The sequence below is a fragment of the Hoplias malabaricus genome, chromosome 17, assembly GCF_029633855.1.
Source record: "Hoplias malabaricus isolate fHopMal1 chromosome 17, fHopMal1.hap1, whole genome shotgun sequence".
NCBI lineage: Eukaryota > Metazoa > Chordata > Actinopteri > Characiformes > Erythrinidae > Hoplias > Hoplias malabaricus.
In genome coordinates, this window is record NC_089816.1 from 26780440 (window position 1) to 26806065 (window position 25626).

Genomic DNA, 25626 nt, shown 5'->3' on the forward strand with positions numbered 1-25626 from the left:
TGTTACCACTGACAACACTGCATGTCCCAGAGGTAAATAATGCTGTCACCACATCTCCACAGAGAGCCACTCAGTGGTTCTTTCCTACCCTGCTGGCAGCACAGATGTGATTCCACACACAGGCTCACTAACAGTAGCCTCCAAATGCAGTTGATTGGCCAAGACAAGTTTTTCATAGTTTGCTTTCTTAGGTTTGGATCATGATGCTCCCACCACCATACTTCACTGAGGATATTGTGTTGTTTGAATCATACAGAAAACTCTTCATTATCCAAACAGGACAAGCTCATATTCCTTTCTTTGGAGTGTGGTCAGAGTACACTGCTTCAAAAAAGTTTTTTTTTCTAGAGCATGTATTATTGAATATTTTTAGCAGAAGGGTGTAGTGGTGAGGGTGACAGTGCAGTTCATTGCTTATTATTCTCTTTGTAACAGCTGTTCGTGCTGTTTTCAGGTCATGCGGCTACTTTTTGCTGAATGATGGCTGGATTCTCTGTTATCTTTCATATCATTAGTTTGACAGAATGGTGGGAAATCACTTGTCAAGGAAAAGTGGTTTTGTGAGCTGTCCTCTTGCATTTTTTTGAACAGTTAGTACTGACAGGAATGTTTACACTCTTTGCTTTTTCTTTTGAGTAGTGTAACTAAGTTTCTACTGAGAATTTGAAGGTACCTTAATTGTTTTCTACTTTTTTGTGTATTCTCAGCCAATATATTTTATAATAATGCCAGACACCAATTTACCCTTCAACATTAATATTTAGAAACGTATTCATTGTTCTTTTGTTGATGCTTATAGTAAAAAAAAAAGCACAATCTCAAAAGACCAATTAAAAAGTGCAGGGAAGCCCTGGAATTACACTGAACATTCCTCACTGAATCATTTTGCAGCATCCAATGTATAAGCCATTTTTGTAACTGAAAGCAGTTTTTGAAAGCTTTTGATCATGATGTGACTGTATTCCCCTGATGCCCTGCTCTAATTAAAACCACACGCACACCATGCAAGTTTTTCAGTGAGCTTTATGCAGATGGTCCCTTTGGGACCCACTGGTAGGAGACATCCTGAACTTGAATAACTGATCTTGGAGCTGCATGAGTGCCTTGGCCTCGGATGGTCATGATAGGAAATTGGCACTGATCCTGGACCTGTGTGAGAGCTCACACACCACTTGTCTTTGCTTTGTTTTGGGTGAATGACACACAGAAAAAAAAAAGTGAGATTTAGGTAAATAGAATGATACTCCTCCAGTTACGCCCTTGTACACTCACACATACACACACACACACAGACACACACACACACACACACACACACACGCACACGCCTACCTTGGGCAGCCAGGCTTCTCTAACTGGCTCAGCTAGTCCGTGTGTGCCAACGCCCGGACCTGCTCACTTCAGTAGACAACTGTCAAACAGGCAGCCTTCCTTAGTATCACTCTGTGTGTGTACTAACTTAGAACATACTCCTGCTGTTCAGTCCTTCATCTCATCCAGCCTCAGTTGTGCCACTGGGGCCCAAAATTGGCAATTCTTCAGGCACTTGGATGTGTATTTTCTACGATAAGGTACGTTTACTGAGTTACAAGGTTCAGCTTCAGCTCTGACTAATGTTGAGCAACATGGCGGCTGATTAGTGCTGTGTTTTTTAAACATCTTTATTAACCATCCTTTATCAGGCCGGCTAAACCCTGTCACACCTGTGCCCTTTTCACAGGGACATATTCAAGCATGCTGGGCTGAGATATGCTTATCATAATCTTAAAGAATGTGGCACTAGGGATAAGGGAGATGATATAAGAGCAGCATTTATTATGGGTCTTTCCTCTGACAGTAAGTGCTGCTCTAAGACTGTTTGCCTTCATATAACAATTTGCCTGTCACACTGTTTGCTCACCATGACTGCTTCTTTTCCCTCTCATCCAGTCCTGCCTGTTTGTGTTTGAAAGTTGTTTCATGTGACAGTGTCGCAATGTTTAATCTAGCACTGCATTGTTTGGTGCAAGGCTCTGTTTATGCTGAAGCATGGGCTTGGGCCAGGCAGTCAGACGTGTTGTGATTTGTTTACTAGTACAGACCAGTGACTCTATAAATAATTAATGTTTATTTTAGGGTAATGTTCCCATTTTCATTTGGAAGCCTCAGTTCTGGAGAGATTCACCAATGGCTGAAGCCCATTACAACTTTTCCTGGGTTCAGTCATATGTACTCAATCAGGGAGAAGCCCATTTGTTTATTCTCTACCCCTTAATTTAGAACCACTGTCAATTACAGCTGACCATATTTGGTTTAACTGGATACCACTATTGTTAATGTGTATTGGGTCACAATGACTGTTCAGATAGGAATCTTACTGAAGTAGAAAAAAATAATTGCCATACCAGTCCCACTGATTTATAAACTGCCCTAACCATTTGGAATTATTTACATTCCTGCTTGAATGGTTCTTAAAATCTGATCTGAACTCCATAATAGCAAATAAAAGCACTGAAATTTAAACAGGCACTGTGATTTACATTACTCTCACAGAAATAAAGCTTCATCTCTTGGATTTTTAGTTGTGGAAAAACAGAACAAAGATAGTGATTTAAGCATTTCTGAGCACTTGAATCTAAGAACTAGTGTCCTTAATTAGCAAGCCATAAACTAAACTCTTTCTATACCTGCCAAAAAAACACTGCCACTTCATTCATTTTATGCATTTTATAGGAAAAGTGTGAAATGTTCACACACTCACTTTTATAATTGTGATTAGCAATTAACCAAATCATTGGGCTTTGCATAGTTGTGTCTCAACTGAGTAGCTTGAGCTCAAGTAAACAAACAGTATTCAGTGCTGCCCTCTAAATCTGTCATAACACTTGTAACATGTAAGAAATTCAAATATGAAAAGAACAAATAAGATACATTAATGCAATAAGTTGAATGTCTAGTTATTGCGACAGCCCTGGTAATATCCAATATCCTGTGCGTTCTTATAGTAAATGTAAAAAATGTTGTTAGCAAAAATGCTTGCTGAGGCTTAGCTATGCTTATTGTTTTGGGTGTAAATATAGCAGGCCATTGCACACCCTGTTATAACTGAGTGAAACATCTGATTGAAAGTCAAAAATAATTGCTGTGCTCCTTAAAATATACAAAATGTAATACTGCACGTGTTTTTGCCCGCACACTGACTGTAATTATTAGAACTTCAGTGGCTCTCTTTTTAAGTATTTAACCAAATGTTTACTTTTGTTTTCATCAATAACCAGGATAATTAAAATATCAGCTTTGCAGCTTGTATAATCATTTTATGTGGAAACTCACATCATTCCAAAATGTTTTTTTTTTTCACCGTCGTACAGTTGAGGTTGAAACACAATGTATGTTATCTTAAATATGTATGCATAAGAGAGAGAGCTTGTGGTTAGAAAGTGGTGGGACAGGCTGGATGACATTTCTGAGCAATGAGTCAGGAATTCCAGATTTCAGATTTGAGTAAATAGCCCCCTATACATGGGCAGCATTAAAAGTAACTCATGTCCCTGAAAGCAAACAATACAATTTGGTGTTGAAGTTTGCTTCTTTAGTTTTTGAATGCAACTACAAAGCTACAAGTAGTGAACAATAATATACATTTGCAGTCTGCAAGTTAGCATTGTTTAAATCTGAGCTTAAATCTGCCTGCATATTTTCTACACACAAAAAAATTTAGATTTCTTAGTAGATCTGTAAAATTTGAGGTGTGTGATGATTTATGCGTACAATATACGCATAGATATAATTATATCTATCTATTAGTTCTTAGCTACATACGTGGAATACCTAAGCCACCTTATGACAACAAACCAGTGTTGGATTATTAACTTCAATGGTATAAAAGGAAATTTGTGTGCATTGATTGTTATATCCAGCAAAGGTCAAACTATGTTTCATGTCTCAGAAAGCACATGTTATACAGTGGCCACAAAAAGTATCTGGATAATTTTACCCAATTTAATTCCAATTCTCAGTCACACAATACAACTAAACTAACATTCCTCTAAACATCATTTCTAAGCTTTATCATTTTTTTGAACAGCCACTAATACAATATAATTGCACAGCTTAATGCTTAGAGAAGAATTCTACCTGCACAATAAGTATTGTGCTGTATAAACGGAAATAAAAGGAAAAGGTAGAGGAGTTCTACCACCCAGAGAGTAAACCGTTATTTGTCGTTGAGGTCAAATTTCGTAAATTCCAATACTGTCCTTTAAAAAAGTGCCTAATGTGTTCCAGATTGTTATCATTTAGGCAGTTGCTTTCTTTGACGTATTTACATTTGCATCTAATTCTGTGGAATACTGCTTTTAAGTAGCATTAGTGAAATCAGGTCGGTACTATTCCCTATGCTATTATATTCAGAATCACCCACACAAAAGTGTTTTACTCTGAAGAAATGAAAAGAAGCATCCCAGGATCCTAGGATGAAATGCCTTTTGTAAATGTACATCTCTTCATGTCAACAAACCTTAAGCAGACATTCTTTCCTTACAGGAACCAGGCTTTCATTACAGGTGAACGTTGGATATAGAAAAGTGTCAGCTATGTCTAAAGGTATGTTGTATGTACTGCTATTTTCCCCTCTTACACACATTAATGCAATCACCAAAGGCTCTTTGTACCAAGCCCAGAATTCTGATGAGTAATGGAAGGCAAATCAGTGATGTGTGCATGAATACCACAACTGTCCTTCCTCATTCAAAAGCCACACCACAGCAGGGTGTAGTAAGAGTCAAAACCTGTCATTCAACATATCACATTTAGTGTCATCAGGAAAAACTATTCTACATTGTGTGTCTATTTACAAAGGTTTCACTGAGCTGGTGCTGATTCATATTTAGTTTTCTGCTACAAATTCATAACCAGGACAGCTGTGAAATTAAGAGATGCTGATTTTGTGTGTGTGTGAGTCTAGAGGGAGACCGACAGTCTGTTTTGAGGAAGACAAAAGTCCGCACAACGCTGAAAAATGACAACAGCTGGATCCAGCGCCGTAGAGATCCTGATCAAGAGGAGGAGGTGGAAGAGAAGCCATGGTGAATATAGAGAGATTAATGGTCTTTCTATATATATATGTATATATAGGCATATGAAAAATAATGTTTCTTTGCCTAAATGTCCTATAAAGGCTCGCAGAGGTGCGTGCAGGTCGTCTCAATGGTGCATTCAATGATGCAGCCCTAGAAAACACCCCCACCCAACCGGAGCCTGAGTCTCAGCCTAAACCCAGCACAGACAGGTCAGCAAACCTTCGCTTCAGTTCTGGCACGTTATTTCATGAAAGAATGTCTGGCCATGGGTTGGACCATATTTCAAATACTGTGTGCATGACATTGTTTTTGGTTCACTTTTTCACAGTCCTAAAACACCAACATCTGGATACCTGATCAGGTTAGTGAGGACACTTATCTGAGTGACCAAACCTTGTTTCTCCAGAAGAATCAAACTTCTTTAATTATGATAGAAGCTTATTTTTAGTTTATTCATTATGACATTCACATGGTGTAAACAACACTTGGTATTTTCAGCTTATTAACAGAGATACAAGGTTTTGGTCGTACAGCAGTGATATTATAAGAATTAGACAGTGTTATTATATCGTTGCAAGCTATGAACTCCAACATCTTTCTTTCAGAGGAGTTTTCACAAAGACAGACAACAAACCAGCTCCACAGAACCCCAGCAATGGCCACATGTATGTAGTCAGTCCTTTAAATTGTGTGAGGTATCCGCAATATTCGGCAGAAAAGAGGAACTTTCAAGCAGTGAATTCTTTTGATGAAATGATTTAGATAAAGATCTTCTCATATTAAGAATTTGGTCTGTGTTATTTTTCTGCCCCCTCTTTCTTAGTGGAACATCTGGCTTCAACAAAAAGCCATCAGAAGCATACAAGAAAATGTAAGCATCTAATGTGTTTGATCAACTGAGTCATTTATTAACCAATGACAAAAATCTAAACATTTATGATTCCACAATATAATGCAATAAATATTAGTACAGATAAGTAGAGTTTGCAATTTGAGGACACCTGGTTTCCTCTGGAAGTTTTATTTTCAGTACATTTCAGTACATTCATTAACATTCTTTGAATTATTAAAGCAAGCATTTAAAAAAATCCTTTAAGACAGAAGTGTTCTGATATTTGAGATGGTGAGATTAGCCAGGCAGGGTTTTACTTTTACATTTTACTTTTGCTACCTCTGCTTATGCTCTGTAATATTTTTGGGCTTACCCGAGTGGAGGTTTGATAAAAAGAAAAGTGGTCTTACCCACAATGGCATACCAACAAATTTAATTGCACAATTAGAACGATATATTTTAGTCAGTTGTGCTAAGACATACATCTATATTCTACTCAATATAAATAAAGGACAAAAGTGTTTTGTCAAATTGCAATCATAAAAAAATATCCCTTCTTCCACAAGTGACAGAATTATCCCACTGTCCAACTGTATGAACTATGGGATATTGTTTGTTCTTCCCAGTGCTCCTCATACTGTTCGTACAACCGTGGAGAGTCCGGCTCCAGAGAAAGAACCAACAATCAGTAAAGAGGAACAGGACAGAAGGTAAGGGGAACTTTCAGTTTCTGTACTTTCGACTGAGAATGCTAAACTAAGCTAAGGGCTTATCAGTTCACTCAGATCTCTTCTGTGTTCTGTAAATTTTTGACATATAATCCATTGTTCATAATGTTCCACTAGCTAATATAAGGTATGAGTATATCCCTTAATGCTTCTCTTTTTCTGCTCTGTGTGTGTTTAGGACAGAGGTGGCTAGTAATGCCCTGAAAACCTCAGCAGCCAGGCAGAGATCATATGTACTTTCAGCTGCAAAGAAATATGAGTATGTTTGATGCTAATAGATATTCTATAGTCTTTTCCTGTAAAAACACTTGCAACCCTCTTCTTTTTTTTGGCGTCCCCCTATTTTGGTGTGCAAGAATGATGGGTGTGCAATTTTTATTTTCATTTTTCTCAGCAGCTGTGACCACAAGAGCCTTTTCTGTGGTCCTCCCAAGGCTCGGAAAATGGGAAAAAGTGCAACTAGAATATTTATACATATATATATTTTTTTTCTTTGTCAAAACTGAGTGAAAATGGTTTTGAAAATAATGTGTTGGAAAACTGATGAATTACGGGGGAAAAAAGCACTCCATCTTTCCTTAATGATGGCAATATATACAAGTTATATGTGTCCTAATTTAAGCATTCAAGTTTTTCAAGCATCATGAAAGTGTACACATAAAATTAAACTATATTTTATGTTCATGATAAAATTGGCAATTATATGCATAAATATAAATGACAGAGATTGATAATTGTTTCAACATAACATGTATAGTTAGACACTGAGACCAAATTATAATTTTGTTATAATGGATTTATCTAACAACCCATTCATGGTCTCTACACACTCCTCTCCATATTCATTTTCAGTTTACTGATTTTCATTTATTGGCTGATGTTTATTGATTTATGTTGAATGTTTTTTAGAGCTCCACCAGAGAAACCAAACAGCTCTGAGCCACCAGTCATATCTTTTGTTGCTAAGAGGTAATCAGTTTGTTTTCTGTGACAAAGTTCCATGCGTAGAAATCAGTCTGTTATACGACATTATCCTTAATTCTCTCTCTCTCTCTCTCTCTCTCTCTCTCTCTCTCTCTCTCTCTCTCTCTCTCTCTGTGTGTGTGTGTTTATGTGTGTGTGTTTGTGTGTGTGTGTGTAGGGTCATTATCACTGATGATGAGGACAGTGATCCAGTTGGACCTAAAGCAGCCGACCTCCCAGCAGTTCCTTCTTCTCCAGCCCCTCAGTCACTGCCTGCTGCTGAACAGAGGTTCACTATTAGTCCTCATTAAACCAGAATCCACAGAATCCTATAGATTTTGCTTTAACCCTAAACAATTGTATTATATTTAACAAACAAATATTATATAGTGGCATACTGATATAGTTTAGTCCAGTTAACATGTTTAATGTAGATTTTAACAGTGTAAACTACATGTATGTTAATATCAGGATAAAAGAGAAGCCAGTCAGTTTAAAATCAGAGACAAGCACAATAGATAGATAGATAGATAGATTTCCTTGAAAATAGTAGAGGTTTGACCCTGTCTTGCCAAAAAAAAAAAATTCTATTGTTTTCTTACTGACAGCTGTAGTGTGATGAGTGTAATGGTGCAGATTGAGTTACTAAAAAAGCCCTATATAAGTGTAACTATCATTCATAAAACATAAAGCCTTGATTATATTCACAAATTTTTAAAAGTGTCTGCCATTTTTAACAGCTATTCAGAAACAAAATGGTGAAATTACAATTTTTGACATGACACCAACAAGTTGAGTGTTGGCCTGCTGTTCTGGGACCTCTTTTTTGATCGCAAAAAAGAAAGAAAAACCCCCGGTTGTTGTATCAACCCTCTTGTTCTTGTCCTCTTTATGCATGCGGCCCAGGTTTATTTCCTCGAATGATCCCCTTCATGGGGTTTTCACTTTCTCCCTCTATTTCTCTCACTCTAGATCCTTCATTCTTCCTACTATGCTCATTGTGAGGAGATTTTTTTTTGTAGCACCCCAGACTGCATAACAATACAAAAAACAGTATGAGAGAGCATCATAAGTGTGATCTCCTGGGATGCGCATTTAATATGTACCCTCATTTTCTCCCCTCAAAGATTCCTGAGATATCACAGTCATTCATATCTCATTCTCTGTGCTTAACTTTCTCTTCCCCAGTGTCTCCAAGGTAGTTGTTGAAGTCACTCCCCTAGCTCCAAAGGCTAGAAAGTCCCAGACACAGCCCCCAAAACCAAAGCCAAAACAGAGCTTTTACAGTGTTTTCCTTATTCAAAATGAAGAAAGGTATTTGCCATGTGATTGACTGGTACTGTAATTATTCATGTGGCAGATATTTAACAACAGTATATTAAACAATGTTTCAGGCAAAAAAGTAATCCAGAAATCTCAATGAGCATTAGTGAGGTCAAATGTTGATGTTTGATAATTATTTTTGGATCACAAAATCCACTCCAAATCATCTCAACATTTGCACAGCTTGACAGTCAAATGCTAAGGAAAGTAGCATTACGAATTTAGCATTATACACTTAGGCTGATGTTCAGCTGTTACAGATTATTCAAATTAATTCATACATGAGTAATTGGTGGATATTAGTTTCAATTAACTGTTGGCTACATTTATATATAATTACGTACAAACCTAAAAACAGTGGAGACAAAGCATGTATTTATTTGGCAGAATTGTTTAATTTTCTGAGAACCATTTTGTGTATAATTTTTTTCAGTGTCCCTGATTCAGTCACTCAAGTTGCCCCAGTTGCCAAGGAAGTGCCAACACCAGCAGCTGAACCCAAACCTAAAGCAGAGCCCGTTCTTAAACCGAGGTTTATTACTCTCTCATCTTAATTTAGGTCTAAATGTATTCATTCATTCATGTGTTCATGTGGCCAATTTACTGGAACCCCTAACTTTGTAACCTTACGTTGGGAGTCTCTAGTCCATCTCACTGTCTGGTTTTTCTGTCTGATTTTTCACATTATTATCCCTTTCAGTGTAATATGGTCTGAACAGCACATCTGTGGATATGTGTAAAGCTGTCTTGCTTTCTCTCATTTCCCAGTGTCACTGAAACAGGTCCAACTGTTCCATCCACAACAACACCAACACCAACATCAACACCAGCACCAACACAAACAACAACGCCTACAGCAATACCAGCACCAAAATCAACACCAGGGCCAACATCAACACCTGCACCAACGCCAACACCAGTGCCAACATCAACACCAGCACCAATGCCAACACCAATGCCAACATCAACACCAAATCCAACACCAACACCAGTGCCAACATCAACACCAAATCCAACACCAACACCAGTGCCAACATCAATGCCAACACCATTGCCAACATCAACACCAACATCAACACCAAAACCAACACCAGTGCCAACATCAACACCAAATCCAACACCAACACCAGTGCCAACATCAACACCAAATCCAACACCAACACCAGTGCCAACATCAACACCAAATCCAACACCAGTGCCAATGTCAACACCAAAACCAGTGCCAACATCAACACCAACACCAGTGCCAACATCAACACCAGCACCAAAACCAACACCAGTGCGAACATCAGCATCAACACCAGCACCAAAACCAACACCAACACCAGTGCCAACATCAACACCAGTGACAACAACGCCAGCACCAACATCAACACCAACATCAGTGCCAACATCAACATCAACATCAACACCAGCACCAAAACCAACACCAACACCAGTGCCAACATCAACACCAGTGACAACAAAACCAGCACCAACATCAACACCAATACCAGTGCCAACATCAACACCAGCACCAACACCAACATCAACACCAGCACCAGTGCCAACACCAGTGTCAACATCAACACCAGCACCAACACCAACATCAACACCAACACCAAAACCAGCATCAACACCGACATCAGCTCCAGTGCCAACACCAGTGCCAGTGCAAACACCAGTGCCAGTGCCAACATCAACACCAACACCAGTGACAACACCAGCACCAACATCAACACCAACACCAGCGCCAACACCAGCACCAACACCAGCACCAACAACCACACTGACATCAATACCAACACCCAAAGAGCCCACTGCTAAAACAAGGTGCTTTATAATTATCTTGTAATGTAATTCCATTCTCTGTTCTTAGTCTTCAGTATTAAAATACTTGCTTTATTTTTAATAATACAGCAATAGTATAGGATCTCTGTCTAGTGACATATTTAGGGAGTACGTGGAACTGTCTATCATCATAGCAGCACCAAGTTAGATGTCCATGTCTTACATTTTGTTCTTCTTTCTTTATTCTCAGTGTCCCTGACCCAATTCCAGCTGTTCCAGCTGTACAGATAACCCCATCCACACCAACAAGGTTTATTTCAGTTACTATATTAATGTTATATTACTATTATAGCTATTTTTAGCATAGTCTTGTCAGGTTTGTTTATGTGATAATTCTAAAAATTGATATTACATTATTATTTCAAAAAAATACCTATGCTGTGTCTTCAGTGTTACTGAAGCAATTGCTCCAGCTGCTTCAGTTACACAGAAAACATCATTCACAGCACCAAAACCAAGGCTTATTATATTTTCATAGATGATGTATACATGTGTATAGTGCTGAAATTAACAACAACAGCAAATATAAAATAGCCTGTTTATTTATAACAAGTTTGCAATTCTAATTAAATGTATTCTGTCTCCTTTTTTTCAGTGAAACAGATCCAGTACCAGCTGCTCCAGCTGCAAAGAAACCCCCAGCTACACCAACACCAGCACCAACACCCAAAGCAGAGCCCACTCCTACACCAAGGTTTTATCATTACTTTATATTAGACACATATATTTATCCATTTACAAAATTGTTGCACTGAAAATAACATATTAATTAATTAAATATAATAATATGCTAAGAATTAAATAATAAAATAATATTTTATATATATTAAATGTGTAGGTCTTTATTTCTATTTTATTTGTTTCTTTCTGCAGTGTCACTGAGCCCATTCCAGCTGCACAGAATACACCATCCATACCAGCACCAGCAGCAACACCTGCACCAACAACCAAAGCAGAGCCTGTTCTTAAACCAAGGTTTTATCCTTAGTTTGCAGTAGATACAACATATATTTATGCATTTACATTTACAGCATTTAGCAGATGCTCTTAGCAAGAGTGACTCACAAATGTGCTTCAGAAAGTGTTCAGACAGAATATATATCCTAGCTAGTACAAATAGGTTAGAGTTCAAACTCCCTCTGAGTTTATACCTAGAAAGTGCTTATACCTAGAAAGAACAAATGCAGTAAGTGTAATACAAAGCGTCTAATCAGTGTCATTCCTAGAAAGAAAAAGAGTTTGTGCTCACACCAATTATACCAATTATTGTTGTACTAAAAAAGGATATATTATTTTATCTTTTTATGCTATAAATACGGGTGTTTAGTTCTTATTTTCTATGCTATTTTCTCATTTCTTCAGTGTCACTGAGCCCATTCCAGCTGCCCAGAAAACACTATCCACACCAACAGCAACACCAGCACAAACACCCAAAGCAGAGCCCGCCCCTAAACCAAGGTTTTATTCTTACTTTACAGGAGATATCTGCATGTATACATTTACAATTAATGCTGGGTTAAATATAATAATAAAATAATTGTTTATTCATCTTTTTTTGGTTTATTACGGGTATAAATCTTTATTCCTTATTTTGTCTGCTATTTTGTCTTTTCTTCAGTGTCACTGAGCCCATTCCAGCTGTTCCAGCTGCACAGAAAACACCATCCACACCAACACCAACAGCAACACCCAAAACAGAGCCAACTCCCAAACCAAGGTAAGCTAGAGTGTGCCATTATTAAAAATAAATTATTATCTAATTATTTCTTAACCTTTTTGATCAATCCACTGCAAAATATATAATTATTAAAATGCAATACTGGCATTGTAATGGAGAAACATGTCATGATTAAGATTTTGACATTGGTATCCTCGTTCCACAATATTGAACATGTCTACCGTCACACTTAAGAGTCAGGGCTTGCTTAACGCTTTCTTCTTCATCTCTCCTTTTTTCGCAACTTTTTTCCTCAGAGTTGACACAAAGCTGGCAGAGAAGACTAAAACCTTGGATGATGATGATCTTTTTGGCCTGACTCAGAGGTCAGTGTGAAACATGATTTTCAGCAACAACTTTAATATATGTTTATTGTTATTACAAGAGTAGGTCTTTATTTCTTATTTCTTATCTCTGTCATTCTTTTCTGTTCTTCAGTGTAACTGAGCCTATTTCATATATATATCTCTGTTTTACTACAAAATAATGATATATTAATTTATTTATGGCACAGTGGCGCAGCAGGTAGTGTCGCAGTCACACAGCTCCAGGGGCCTGGAGGTTGTGGGTTTGATTCCCGCTCCGGGTGACTGTCTGTGAGGAGTGTGGTGTGTTCTCCCTGTGTCTGTGTGGGTTTCCTCCCACAGTCCAAAAACACACGGTGGTATGTGGATTGGCGACTCAAAAGTGTCCGTAGGTGTGAGTGAATGTGTGTGTGTGTCTGTATTGCCCTGTGAAGGACTGGGGCCCCCTCCAGGGTGTATTCCCGCCTTGCGCCCAATGATTCCAGGTAGGCTCTGGACCCACCGCAACCCTGAACTGGATAAGGGTTACAGATAATGAATGAATGAATGAATAATTTATTTATTTTTCATTATGATAAGAGTTCTCTTTTCTCTTTTCTTCAGTGTGCCAGCTGTTCCAGGTGCACCAAAAACACCTTCCACACCAAAACCAACACCAACACCCAAAACAGAGCCAACTCCTAAACCAAGGCAAGCTAGAATGTGATGATATCAAAGAGAAGTTGTTATCCAGTATTTCATATATTCCACTGTTACCCTTAACAGCTTAGGTCCTCATCTCATCTTTAGTTTTCCCTCCTTTCTTTCCTCAGGGTTGACACAAACCTGGCAGAGAAGACCAAAGTCTTGGGTGATGATGAACTTTTTGGTCTGACACAGAGGTCCGTGTGACACATAATATTCAGCAAAAGCACTGCACTAAATGTGCACACTAAAAATGTTGCTTACTGTGAGATTTTGATGGCATTCAGCTATGCAGACATTAGTAAGATCAGGGACTGAGGTTGATTATGAGGTCTGGATTACAAAAGCCATTCCAACTCATCCCAGAGATGTAGGATGATGACTCCAGAGAACACAGTTCTGCTGTTGTTCCGTTGCACAAGTGAATACTTGTCCACAATGTATACACATTTAAGTAGTTACATTCAAGTTTTTAGACATATATTGTACCTTTTAACATTTTATGAAGCAGAAATAAAATGTCCATAGGAGGGCACTAGAGCTCTATTAGTGGCAGAGATTTTGAAAAGGAAGAATGGTGCTGGGCTGCAGTTCCCTTTTAAAGAAAACTGCAGAGAAACTACATCACCTCCCTCTTGTCTTGTGCCATCATGTTTGAGCTTTTGTGTTCTATTTCACACATAGTTAACACATTCTCTCTCTCTCTCTCTCTCTCTCTCTCTCTCTCTCTCTCTCTCTCTCTCTCTCTTCCCCCCTTTCACTACTCAGTTCACCTCAGAATCCTATGGACAGTCTCCCCTCTGATTCAGAGCTGTTGATAAGAGCTGACAGGTGAGAGAATGAATGCAGTGAGAGAGTGAGAGAGAGAGAGAGAGAGAGAGAGAGAGAGAGAGAGAGAGAGAGAGAGAGATGAAAATAGCTCTGGCTGAGTCTCTTGTGGAGTTTTTATGTGAATTTCGAGGGAGGACTTGTGTGTAGGAGGATGTAGGGATAACAGGCCAAGCAGGATTTGGAGATATGAATGTGTCACTGGTTCCACCCACCCACATACTAATGTAATGGAATAGCATGATTAGATGAGCATGAATGTCCAAACTAACCATAGCAATTTTTATAAAACACTTTGACAGATTCATATCATATTAAATGACATATTACAGATTATAAGGTTAATATCCCAATATCAGTATGAATATAAATAATGAATATATACATCTCACTGTCCATTTTCTCAGCTCCACCGACAACAGCACTTCCATAGTCCTACAATTACAGATTGTAAGCTGTTGCTCTGCATAATTTGTTTGCCCCTTTCACACTGTACACTTCAGTACACAGGATCATCAAAAAGCAGCTATGATTTGGGTGGTGCATCATTCTCAGTACTGCACTGACACTGATGTGGTGTTGGTGAGTCTGTAGCAACTCACTGTCCATGCCAGCATCACTGCGGTGTCTGATCCACTTATACCAGCACAACACAGTGTCACTGCAGCGCTGAGTATGATCCACCACCCAAATCATACCTGCTCTGTGGTGGTCCTTTGTGAGTCCTGTTTTTCTAACTCTGTTTAACCTCATCTTTGTGCTCTCATATAAACATTGGTCCAGTGCTGTGATTGGACAGACTCAGACAAGGTGCGATTATTCAAATGTCTCTTAGCCATGTGTAAGATTCGGAAACAGTTCCAGAACGGCTCATTTTATCCCATGTTGTTTGAATTAGGCAGCACACAAATTACTGAGTGGGTGGTCTTTTTTTATAGTTTGTGGCCAAGAAATTTTAAAATATCACCTTAAAGGCTTTCTTTCTTATGACAGAAGTTCATAAACAATATGAAACAATTTGCATATTAAATTCTAATACTCATCTACTCCCACAGATATCTGCCCAAATCTGAGAAGACTCAAACGTCTCTGGACTTGCTAGCAGTTGATGTAATCCCCATTGACACCAACACTGACAAGTGAGGGTTTTCATTTATTCTGTTAAAGGTCGTATACATTGTACAATTAAAGGGACCTAGAAATGACAACATTTCATATTGTTGATCATATTAAATATTTTTAGATGTTTATCACTTTTTATCTGATTATCTTGTCTCTGATTCATATTCAGACTGAGCACTGATAAAACAATGCCCAAGATAGAGACCACCCAAACCGTTGTGCAGTCAAAGGACACAAATAGGTACAGAATCTCTTGATTTAGGTCATGCTGGAGAAGGGTTTTATTGGTGAGGGTTTTTATCTTCTAATCTTCTGCAATTATATCTTTTAATAGTTCATCAGAAACAGTCACTATCAAAACCACCAAAACCGAGGTCATCACACCCAACAGGTACTGTCCTGCACATGCCTTACATTCACTTCTCTGTAGGATTTCTGCAGGAATTCTACAGTTTTGTCCAAAAAACTGTTGCTGTGGTGGTACCCTCAAGGGTACATATTTAGTGCCTTTAAATAGGGAACATAATTGTTCCTTATTATTATTCATTCATTCATTATCTGTAAGCACTTATCCAGTTCAGGGTCACGGTGGGTCCAGAGCCTACCAGGAATCATTGGGTGCAAGACAGGAACACACCCTGGAGGGGGCGCCAGTCCTTCACAGAGCAACACACACACTCACACACTCGGACACTTTTGAGTCGCCAATCCACCTACCAACGTGTTTTTGGACTGTGGGAGGAAACCGGAGCACCCAGAGGAAACCCACGCAGACACAGGGAGAACACACCACACTTCTCACAGACAGTCACCCGGAGGAAACCCACACAGACACAGGGAGAACACACCACACTCCTCACAGACAGTCACCCGGAGTGAAACATGAACCCCCAACTTATTATTACTATTATTATTATTATTACTATTATTATAACTGTGGTGGTCCTTTGTGGGTCCTGAGCATTAAGGAATAGGGTGAAAATTGAAAACCAAAGTATATAGAGCAATAAATGGACTACTGTCTTTAATTGTAGAACTACAAAATGCTCATGCGTGATCAGTACAGATGAGAGAATGGGTGTTGAGTGTAGAAACAAGGAGGTGGTCATAACATTATGATATATATATATATATATATGTGCTGAATAAAATTAACAGAACTCTGTTGATACCTATTTTTAGTCCAAATAAGCATATTCATAATCTGTTTAAGACCAGATATAAATTTCACAGGTACATACAGATATTTAATGAATATTGATTGGACAGACTCAGACAAGGTGCGATTATTCAAATGTCTCTTAGCCATGTGTAAGATTCGGAAACAGTTCCAGAACGGCTCATTTTATCCCATGTTGTTTGAATTAGGCAGCACACAAATTACTGAGTGGGTGGTCTTTTTTTATAGTTTGTGGCCAAGAAATTTTAAAATATCACCTTAAAGGCTTTCTTTCTTATGACAGAAGTTCATAAACAATATGAAACAGTTTGCATATTAAATCCTAATACTCATCTACGCCCACAGATATCTGCCCAAATCTAAGAAGACTCAAACGTCTCTGGACTTGCTAGCATTTGATGTAATCCCCATTGACACCAACACTGACAAGTGAGGGTTTTCATTTATTCTGTTAAAGGTCGTATACATTGTACAATTAAAGGGATCTAGAAATGACAACATTTCATATTGTTGATCATATTAAATATTTTTAGATGTTTATCACTTTTTATCTGATTATCTTGTCTCTGATTCATATTCAGACTGAGCACTGATAAAACAATGCCCAAGATAGAGACCACCCAAACCGTTGTGCAGTCAAAGGACACAAATAGGTACAGAATCTCTTGATTTAGGTCATGCTGGAGAAGGGTTTTATTGGTGAGGGTTTTTATCTTTCTAATCTTCTGCAATTATATCTTTTAATAGTTCATCAGAAACAGTCACCATCAAAACCACCAAAACTGAGGTCATCACACCCAACAGGTACTGTCCTGCACATGCCTTACATTCACTTCTCTGTAGGATTTCTGCAGGAATTCTATAGTTTTGTCCGAAAAACTGTTGCTGTGGTGGTACCCTCAAGGGTACATATTTAGTGCCTTTAAATAGGGAACATAATTGTTCTTTATTATTATTATTATTAATATTATAACTGTATATTGACTGTGATGTTTTCATACACTTAATTTCAACTTATATGGTGTTGTTTTATTTTACACATTTCTATAATGAAAGCTTTCAAATAGTCACATCTCCTTCTGGAGAAGAGTATGTAATGTACCTTTAAGGAACAAAACTGGACTTTAAAACCATTGTTGTACTTTTAAATCTACATTTACACTGTTGGTATCTTAAGTGACAATAATGTACCTCTGTGTACCTTTTTTCTGCGCACACAAATGTGGTTATTTTACATTCATTAGGTGTTATATCGATATTTTGTTTCCATCCACAGTTCAGATATTATTGTTAAAAGGTGATAAAATACATAATTTTACAGCAAGCTATCTAGCACAAATGACTTCCCAGAGGCTTTTATGTGGCATAGAATGAAAAAGCATTTGCTTTTAGGAATTTTAACATATTAATGTTGCAGTGATGCAACAGTTGTGCTGTTGTTTCTATATTAACGCAAGACCTGGTAAAGAAATTAATGATGTTGAAATAATCATAGATCAGTTTCTAACTTCCCTGGAACTATTTTGGAACATGCTTTTTTATGCAGGATTCCTTCTCCACTCTCAGACAGAAAAACATAGCTATCTGAAGTTTTTAGAGCTTGAATAATACAGTGCTAATGAGTGGATAACAAGTGTATGCAAAACTCCTGTGGTGAATATAAAAATATACTCATCATAATTCATAAAATAACCTAAATGTATAATGTCATTGTTTATGCATGGAGTTGTACAAGACCTTGCTGACACCCCAACCCCACCCAAAGTTCCAACTGTACCTGTAACATTTTTTGCTATATAGAAGCCTAAATGGGAACTCCAGTGATGTTTTAGAATAGCTCCAAAATTCAGTTGATTAAAATGCAAACTGTTATTCAGAGTGATTAGATGCAAAATGGTTAATTGTACAGAAAATTGGAAACCTGTTTAATTTCTTAACAGTTTTTGTGACAGAAGCAAAGGGATGGGATATCTATAACATTCATATAACCATTCTGTTTACTATCCAAATACTCTTTCATTATATTTATTGGCAAAACAGTGGTAAATCTACTATCGTGCCCTGTAATGCCTCTGTATCTCAGAGCTGTCATAAAATAATGTCCCACGCATCCAGCGGTGTATTCATATTCATTTCGAATATATTCCTATAATAAAAAAGCTTTTAGAGGCAGACATCTGGTTGAAGAATTGTTGGAACTCCTCTTCAACACAAAGTAATATTTACACTGTATCTTACAAATACATTACACAGAGATGGCATCAAAATTGTGGGAAAGTTGATTATAGATAAAAATACTATTATTTTAAAATACCTATTTAGATATAGAATCACTGGTATAGGCCTTGTATTGTGATCTCTTCATGTCATTGTTTTTTTTTCTCAGCTCACTGTTCCAATCAGAGAAGACTCAGATATTTCCGGATTTTCTTGAGTTTGATGATACCACAAAGGACAAGTGCGATTTTTTTTTCCATACTGAAATTTCATAAACAGAGCATATGTTAAAGCTATAAAATCAAGGCATTGTATGTGTCTGATTTTTGCATATGCATATTGATTTTGTAATAGTATGTTTTGTTTTTACTTTTCTAATCCTCCCAGACTCCCAGACAAAACAAAAAGCAAAGTTCAGACAACAACTGTGGAGGAGACAAAGAGGTACATCAACACTTTGACTGTGTTTATTGTTCTTTTTGGAAGAATAAAATAGAAATAATATTGTCTAATAAACTTCAAAGCAATAGCAACAATTCAATATGAAATTACAGAAAATTGTTGGATTTGGTGATATTTCAGGCCAAAAATAAGAATAAAAAATAACAATACGTGTTTATTGAATTAATGTCCTGTCCCGTCATTAGCTGAACCCCTTCAACTTATTTCCAAGAAAAAAATTCTTTTAAAAGTGGCTTAGATGTAAGAGATGGAGCTGTACATCTTTACCTTCTTTCAGGATGCACAGATCTTTTAATAAGTGATTAGTCCCTGACTTTATTTCCACTTAAACTTCTGCCCCTTGATTGGAGTTCAAAATCCATGCCCCACAAGGTGACAGGATTGATTCCTTAAGACTACCTTAGAAATGCTGCAGTTTAAAGTTTAAAGGCTTTTTATGGAGCATATACATAGAACAATTTTCATTTATTAGAATAGGTGTCTTCAAATTTTTGAACATTTTTATTACGTATTACACACATCAGAAGAGAAAGAGCATGGTGTTGTTGTGCCACACTTGACTGTCCAATAGGGGCAGTAGAGGCCTCTCTAACTCCGCCCATAGCTGTGTGGAATTGAGAGGGTCCCTATTAACAGTCACATCAGAATTCAATTTGCATATGACAAAGTGTGTGCTCGCCTCTCAGAGTGAAATCAGTGTGAAATTGTTTTTTTGAGCTCTGCTGATCCATTTGATCCTATTGCGATAGTGAACGAGAGCACAAAGAGGTAATGATTTGGGCTTAAAGGTGACAATTTCCAAATGTAATGCAATCATCTGTGTACACATCACACCTATTACAAACACAACGCTCTCTGTCTCTTTCTCTGGCAGCCCTGTTGAGCTGTTTGATCCTCTGATGTTGGACAGGTATGTGCACAAGCCCAATGAAAAAAAAATAACACAGCTGAATGATGGTGATGATGGTGATGAAGGTGATGGTGATAATAATTATAGTAATGTGAAAGGTGGGCAGGATGAATGTAAGGACAATGTCAAAACAGCTCAGCGATATATCAGTATAATTACAGAGCTTATGACATAGCTGAGCCCGGGGGAATGAAAAGTCCAGAGAACAACACACATAAGCTCAAAGATGATAATGACAGATGATTTAGAGCTTTTATAAGAGTGAGATTCCCTCTGGAATAACAATGATGGCTCTGATTGATTGAAAAGAATCTTCATATTGGCATTGTTTGATATGTGAACTGATTCAGTGCTATGGATCCTAGCCCTTTGATTATGTCTCATTGATTTCAAGCTCAACTTTATTATTTTCAGTGTTGGTAGTTTATTAGGTAGACCTACATTATTACATTACATGTCAAAATAAGTACAACATAGATTGTGTAACACTTTTTCTACTGAACAGTGCCCATCATTGGCTATTATATAGGGGTATTATGTCCTGTAGTGTAAGGTCTTTCTAAAATAGTAGAGGCTGTGACTGCAGCAATGATATGGTATGGTTTGGTAAAAGCAATTTAAAAAGGAATGAAAAAGGGGTTTGTACACCTGGATTAGCGTTCATCTTTTATGGCCAAGATAAAACACCTCCCTTTGTTTAGCTCTGAAATAGAAAGAAAACATCCCTGATGTTTCTCTATACTTTGACTGTGAGAAGACAGCTAAACATCATGGGTCTGAAAGAGCATATAGCTGTCAAGTGTTTACTAATAATAGGAAGTAGATGAAAAAGAAAATTTGTTAAACAAACAAAAGGCTGCTGATGTTGTCTCATCAACGGAATTGCCGTCTCAGAACCCAGACCTCAACATCACTGAATTTGATAAGGATTGCTTGGTTCATGAGATGCAGAAAATTAATTCAAGACTATCTCCCAAATAACAAAAGTTGAACTAAAGGGCAAAGGGTGCGCTCAGTAAATTGAGAATACATTTGATATTATAATTTGCATTGGTACAATATCCAATCCAAAACCCAATTCTGATTTGGCTGAGAAAGGATTTACTTACTGTAGGGCAAATTGAATGGGAAACCAAGCTAAGAATGGTCTTTGGTTTTTGCACTGTGCCATTTTGGAAAAAGTGGCCAAAGAATGTATGTAGACAACTCACTAAGCTTCAGCCCCTAGTGAATAAAAAACATGGTCAGGTAAACACAGACAAAAAATCGTATACTTTTATTTACACAATGGGGATCTGCCTGCCAAAGCCCTGAGTCCCTTGCCTGAAGAAGTCAGTCCAATTGGCACAGATATCACAAGGTAATGCATTTGTAAAGCGTTTTGACCATGTCAGGGAAACACCTGTGTGTAATGGCACTTCCAAAGGTGCATACTGAGTACAAACATGCAACTGTCCCTTTCTGTGCATTCCAGCCTCAGCACTGACACTTCAAAGCAGCATTTTGACAGCAGTGAGCCCAGCACATATCAGAGGTGAGTGATCAAAGCCTCTAGTGGACATTTTCTACAGTGAGCATGTGTGTGTGCGTGTGTGTGTGTATGTGCGCGTGTCTGGTGTGTGACCTTTGAATGCTGTCTTTGAGCCAGAGGAGCATGCAGCAGACCGTTTCAGTCACATTTGAGGAGTGACTCGTATCTCTCTCTCTCCTGTTTCACTCACTCTGTCTCCTGCTCTCATGCCTGAGCACACCACAATAGTCACATTGCTTGTATTATTAATGCCCACACTTGGCTTGGTGACCTAGAACTGATTGTACATTGGTGCTTCCATAAAAGTAGCCTAGACATGGCCAGCTTTACCAAATAGCAAATCCTCTACTTTTCTTTACCACTGAAGTATATCCAATTACTCTTTCCAGGCATCACCACTGACCTTTCACAATGTATTGACAATGCATGAAATGTATCCACCTGAAGCTGTTATGTCCATGTCTTAGGTCATCTGACAAAACCTCCCCGTGGGACAGATGGACATCTCCTATTCTAAACACTGCAACAGAGATAAGGTACACCCATACATCATCTGGCTCTAGCAATTCACTTCAATATATGTGGTTTGGCTTTGTATAATACGCTCCAGGTTTCACTATAATACAGTATGCACTGTGTATGTGGTTGGTTTTGCAATTGTTTATATTACTATGTGTAATAACTTACTTCTGACTTGATGTCACTGCATTCTAGTAAAAATGAAGATGGCACACCATGATCTAGATTGTGATAATAATTATTAAATTCAACAAAAGTAAAATATGGATTAGGCATATTGACTAGACTTGTGCTGATATTAAAGTGTAATATCATGATAATTACTTACACTTGCAGCCTGGTAATAAATCATTATATTTAAAAAATGTGTGTGTTACAATGTGTATCTAAATATCTCTGAAGCTGGATTAAATTTGACTAAAATGCAATAACAGTATTTTAAAGATTCTATGATTGCCATATATCACCAAAGACTTGATTAATGGTTAGCAATGTATGTCTAGTATGGAAAATAAAATAAAAATAAAGAGCACAATTGAATAGCCACTTGTGTATGTGGCAGGTGAGGGGTTAAATTTGTTGGAAGAAGTCAAGGTTCAGGCCCAAGCCGGCATTATCTCTACACTTGCACTTAATGCAGGACAGATCCACACTAAACACACCTGGTTTAAAGGGCTGGGTTGTGGTTTGTGACTTCATCAGTTGTATTTTATTTCTTCACAGGGAGACAAAGGCTGACCCAGACCCAATGGAGAGGTAAGTAAAATGATTCTTTAAAACAGCGATCTGCAGCAGTTTTTAGAAAACATTTAAAGGAATAGATAGAACAAACCCACCAAACTAGTCTAAAAGTTATGTGATTACATTATGGTGTAAAATCATGTTAACAGTCCTTTTTAACGGGCCTTTGTCATACTTCATTACATGTGCAAAACCAAGCTATAATGCAGATTAAAAAGCTCTGCTAATAACATAACATACCAGTAAGTCCAGGGAGTTTGAAGTGTTAAAGCACACAGTGTAAAGCAGTTTACCTCCTGGTGATTTCAATGCTTTCTTTTCTCTTGAACAGTACTTACACAGCCTACACCAGAAGGATGGACAGGAGCGTACTGGAGCCACAGGATACTGACAGTAAAAAGTATGTGATCATATTCTAGATGTTTAAATTATACCCTGTTAATAATGTTTTAATTTATTTATAAAACTCATGCACCTTTTGACCTTTCCCCTTTTTCAGGAACCTTGTTTACGTCAAAGAGTATGTGAACACACCTGGGCATTCCACATACAGCAGCAGGTAGAGTGTACAGCATTTTGCGAATAGAATCTGGGCTTATGTTAATCTTAAACTATTCAAATGTAATTCATAGAGCTGTATAAAATGGATAATCACAGTTTCATAGAAGCTTAATGTTACATGATATTTTTTAGGGACATTTAAAGAAAAAAGAAATGCCCTCGCTGTTTTTTTTTGTACTTTAATATTTAAATGTGTACTCTGCATCATATACCCATCTGTATAATGTTGTAGTATTGTATATTCATTTGTGACCTTCAGTTTGATTGAATGGCTAAAAAAATATTGAATTCCTATTTTACATTTAGCATGCTACTTAGCATTTTTTTGCCTCTAATTTTAATAAAATATTTACACGGTTCAGTTTTAATATGGTTTCTTTGGTCAAACACACCTTCCAGCAGGCAGCTGAATGCTGAATAACATGAGAATAAAACATGCCAATGTGCAAGTGTACTAATCATATCACCAAAACACAAAGCAATTGTAGCGGTTATTGTGTTCAATTTGGCGGTGCAGTGGACCGAGCAATATAATGATCAGGGAATGAAGCTATCATCTTGTATTAAAAAGGCCAATGTGTGTGTTCTCGCCCACAGCGACTTGGATTACGTGACCTCGACCAGCTCCAGCTATGCATACAGCAGCCCCCCCAGGTAATAGATGCGACTAGCTAGGTTAATGAAGGCTAGCCCGCGGCCTGGAGGACCATATTAGAAAGGCTATTATGCTGGATGACAAAAGGCCTCTCAAGCATTTATGAAACACCGAGGACTCTGAATATGTAATAATATCAGTGCATTCAGAATATGACAAACAATGTCCTATTTCCCATTCTGTGAAGCAGTGCAGCTAATGTTGGAAACTCCTAACTTACTGAATGAGTGACTGGATTAGTTATGCCTTAGAATTACTCCTGATATTTACCAGGAACTAATTTTCTATTCTTGTTTTTTTCCTGAACACCAGCACAAACATGACCGCCTGCACATACTGTGGAGGCTTTGTGGGGAATGATGCTAAGATCACCATTGAACACCTCAACATATCTTGCCATCCTGACTGCTTCAAGGTACTATTTAAGGCAGAATTTATATTGTTTATAATCACAGTTTGAACAAAACCTCCAAAATAATAAATTTACAGAAGGTGAAAATGTGTTTAAATTTTAATGGAAGGTAATGCTGCAAATGTTTACTCGGTCATTTGTGACACCTTCTATTCATCAATTAAGTGTGAATTTTATGACACAATATGTATGTCAGCATAATACAAGAGAACAGAGATTTTGTTCAAATAGCATAACATAATCTTACCAATGAATATTATTTCCACAGCATGCTGGTTCATGGTGACCTAGCCAAAAACGTTAGAGGCTGTTAACATCTGATTATTATGAACATTTTGGGAAATCTTTAAACTTATATCTTCCTAATGATATGCCACAAAGAACAATGCTTAATGTAAACAGGCATATTTATTAATATAGTAAAGGTGTCAGTTCTGATATTGTGTTGAATTCAGAAGTTTAACTTCTTCAACTTAACATCTTTTTCCTCAGTGTGGTATCTGCAGTAAACCAATGGGAGATTTCATCCACAACATGTTTCTACACCGAGGGACAGTCCATTGTGAAAGCTGCTATGCCAACCTTCTTTAGCAGCTTCCGTCTTCACGACCGGTGAATGTTAGATATGAATGTAGACATCTTGAGATATTTTATGTCCTGAGATTTTGTCCTTTTTGAAGTTTAATCAGAAAGATATGCATTAATTTTTTTTGCGTATCTACAGTAGATTGTTACTATTAATACAATTACTCTTTTTAATATAGTCATATAATTCTTTTAAAATAAATGTTTATGTTTTGGTGGGGAAAATGGCAGGAATAGTCTAGTTTCAGGGTTATTTTCTTTTCATATTATAATACTTAGCAATTAAAAAAATATTGGATTTCTTGTTGTTTCAGTCTTTATAAGCAGAGTATTTTTTTTTTCTAAACTGTGAATAAATATTGTATGTTTTATCATATATTATGGTACCATATCATGACAAAGCAAATAAAGTTTATTATGTATATCCTGTTTAATTGACAATTCAGCATACAAAATATTCA

At 37.4% G+C, this 25626-nt stretch overlaps 1 protein-coding gene across 2 annotated transcripts; it reads left to right on the plus strand.

Annotated features, from left to right (window-relative positions):
* The first annotated feature begins 1414 nt into the window (after window positions 1-1414).
* znf185 (zinc finger protein 185 with LIM domain) lies at window positions 1415-25582 on the plus strand. 2 transcript variants are annotated; one of them, XM_066649526.1, is made up of 39 exons: window positions 1415-1571; window positions 4525-4584; window positions 4946-5066; window positions 5159-5269; window positions 5389-5421; window positions 5666-5725; window positions 5884-5931; window positions 6519-6602; window positions 6799-6879; window positions 7530-7589; window positions 7762-7872; window positions 9340-9438; window positions 9675-10718; window positions 10927-10986; window positions 11332-11430; window positions 11610-11711; window positions 12099-12194; window positions 12355-12453; window positions 12711-12779; window positions 13362-13448; window positions 13571-13639; window positions 14211-14273; window positions 15326-15409; window positions 15562-15633; window positions 15727-15783; window positions 16918-17001; window positions 17154-17225; window positions 17320-17376; window positions 18959-19030; window positions 19177-19233; window positions 20126-20161; window positions 21636-21695; window positions 22160-22228; window positions 22935-22967; window positions 23284-23352; window positions 23452-23511; window positions 24111-24167; window positions 24481-24583; window positions 25073-25582. In XM_066649526.1, exons 2-39 carry the CDS (start codon window positions 4575-4577, stop codon window positions 25169-25171), a joined length of 3747 nt encoding a protein of 1248 aa, XP_066505623.1. In that variant the 5' UTR covers window positions 1415-1571; window positions 4525-4574; the 3' UTR covers window positions 25172-25582. The 2 variants fall into 2 exon arrangements, with proteins under 2 accessions (XP_066505623.1, XP_066505624.1); XM_066649527.1 differs by lacking the exon at window positions 9675-10718 and having other exon boundaries at window positions 25073-25580.
* The last annotated feature ends 44 nt before the right edge of the window (window positions 25583-25626 follow it).

Excerpts from the sequence above, each read along its gene's own strand:
- znf185 (XM_066649526.1), top strand. Across the intron at positions 19,031-19,176 it reads GATGATACCACAAAGGACAA|ACTCCCAGACAAAACAAAAA; the intron begins GTGCGATTTTTT and ends TAATCCTCCCAG. Across the intron at positions 24,168-24,480 it reads GCATACAGCAGCCCCCCCAG|CACAAACATGACCGCCTGCA; the intron begins GTAATAGATGCG and ends CCTGAACACCAG.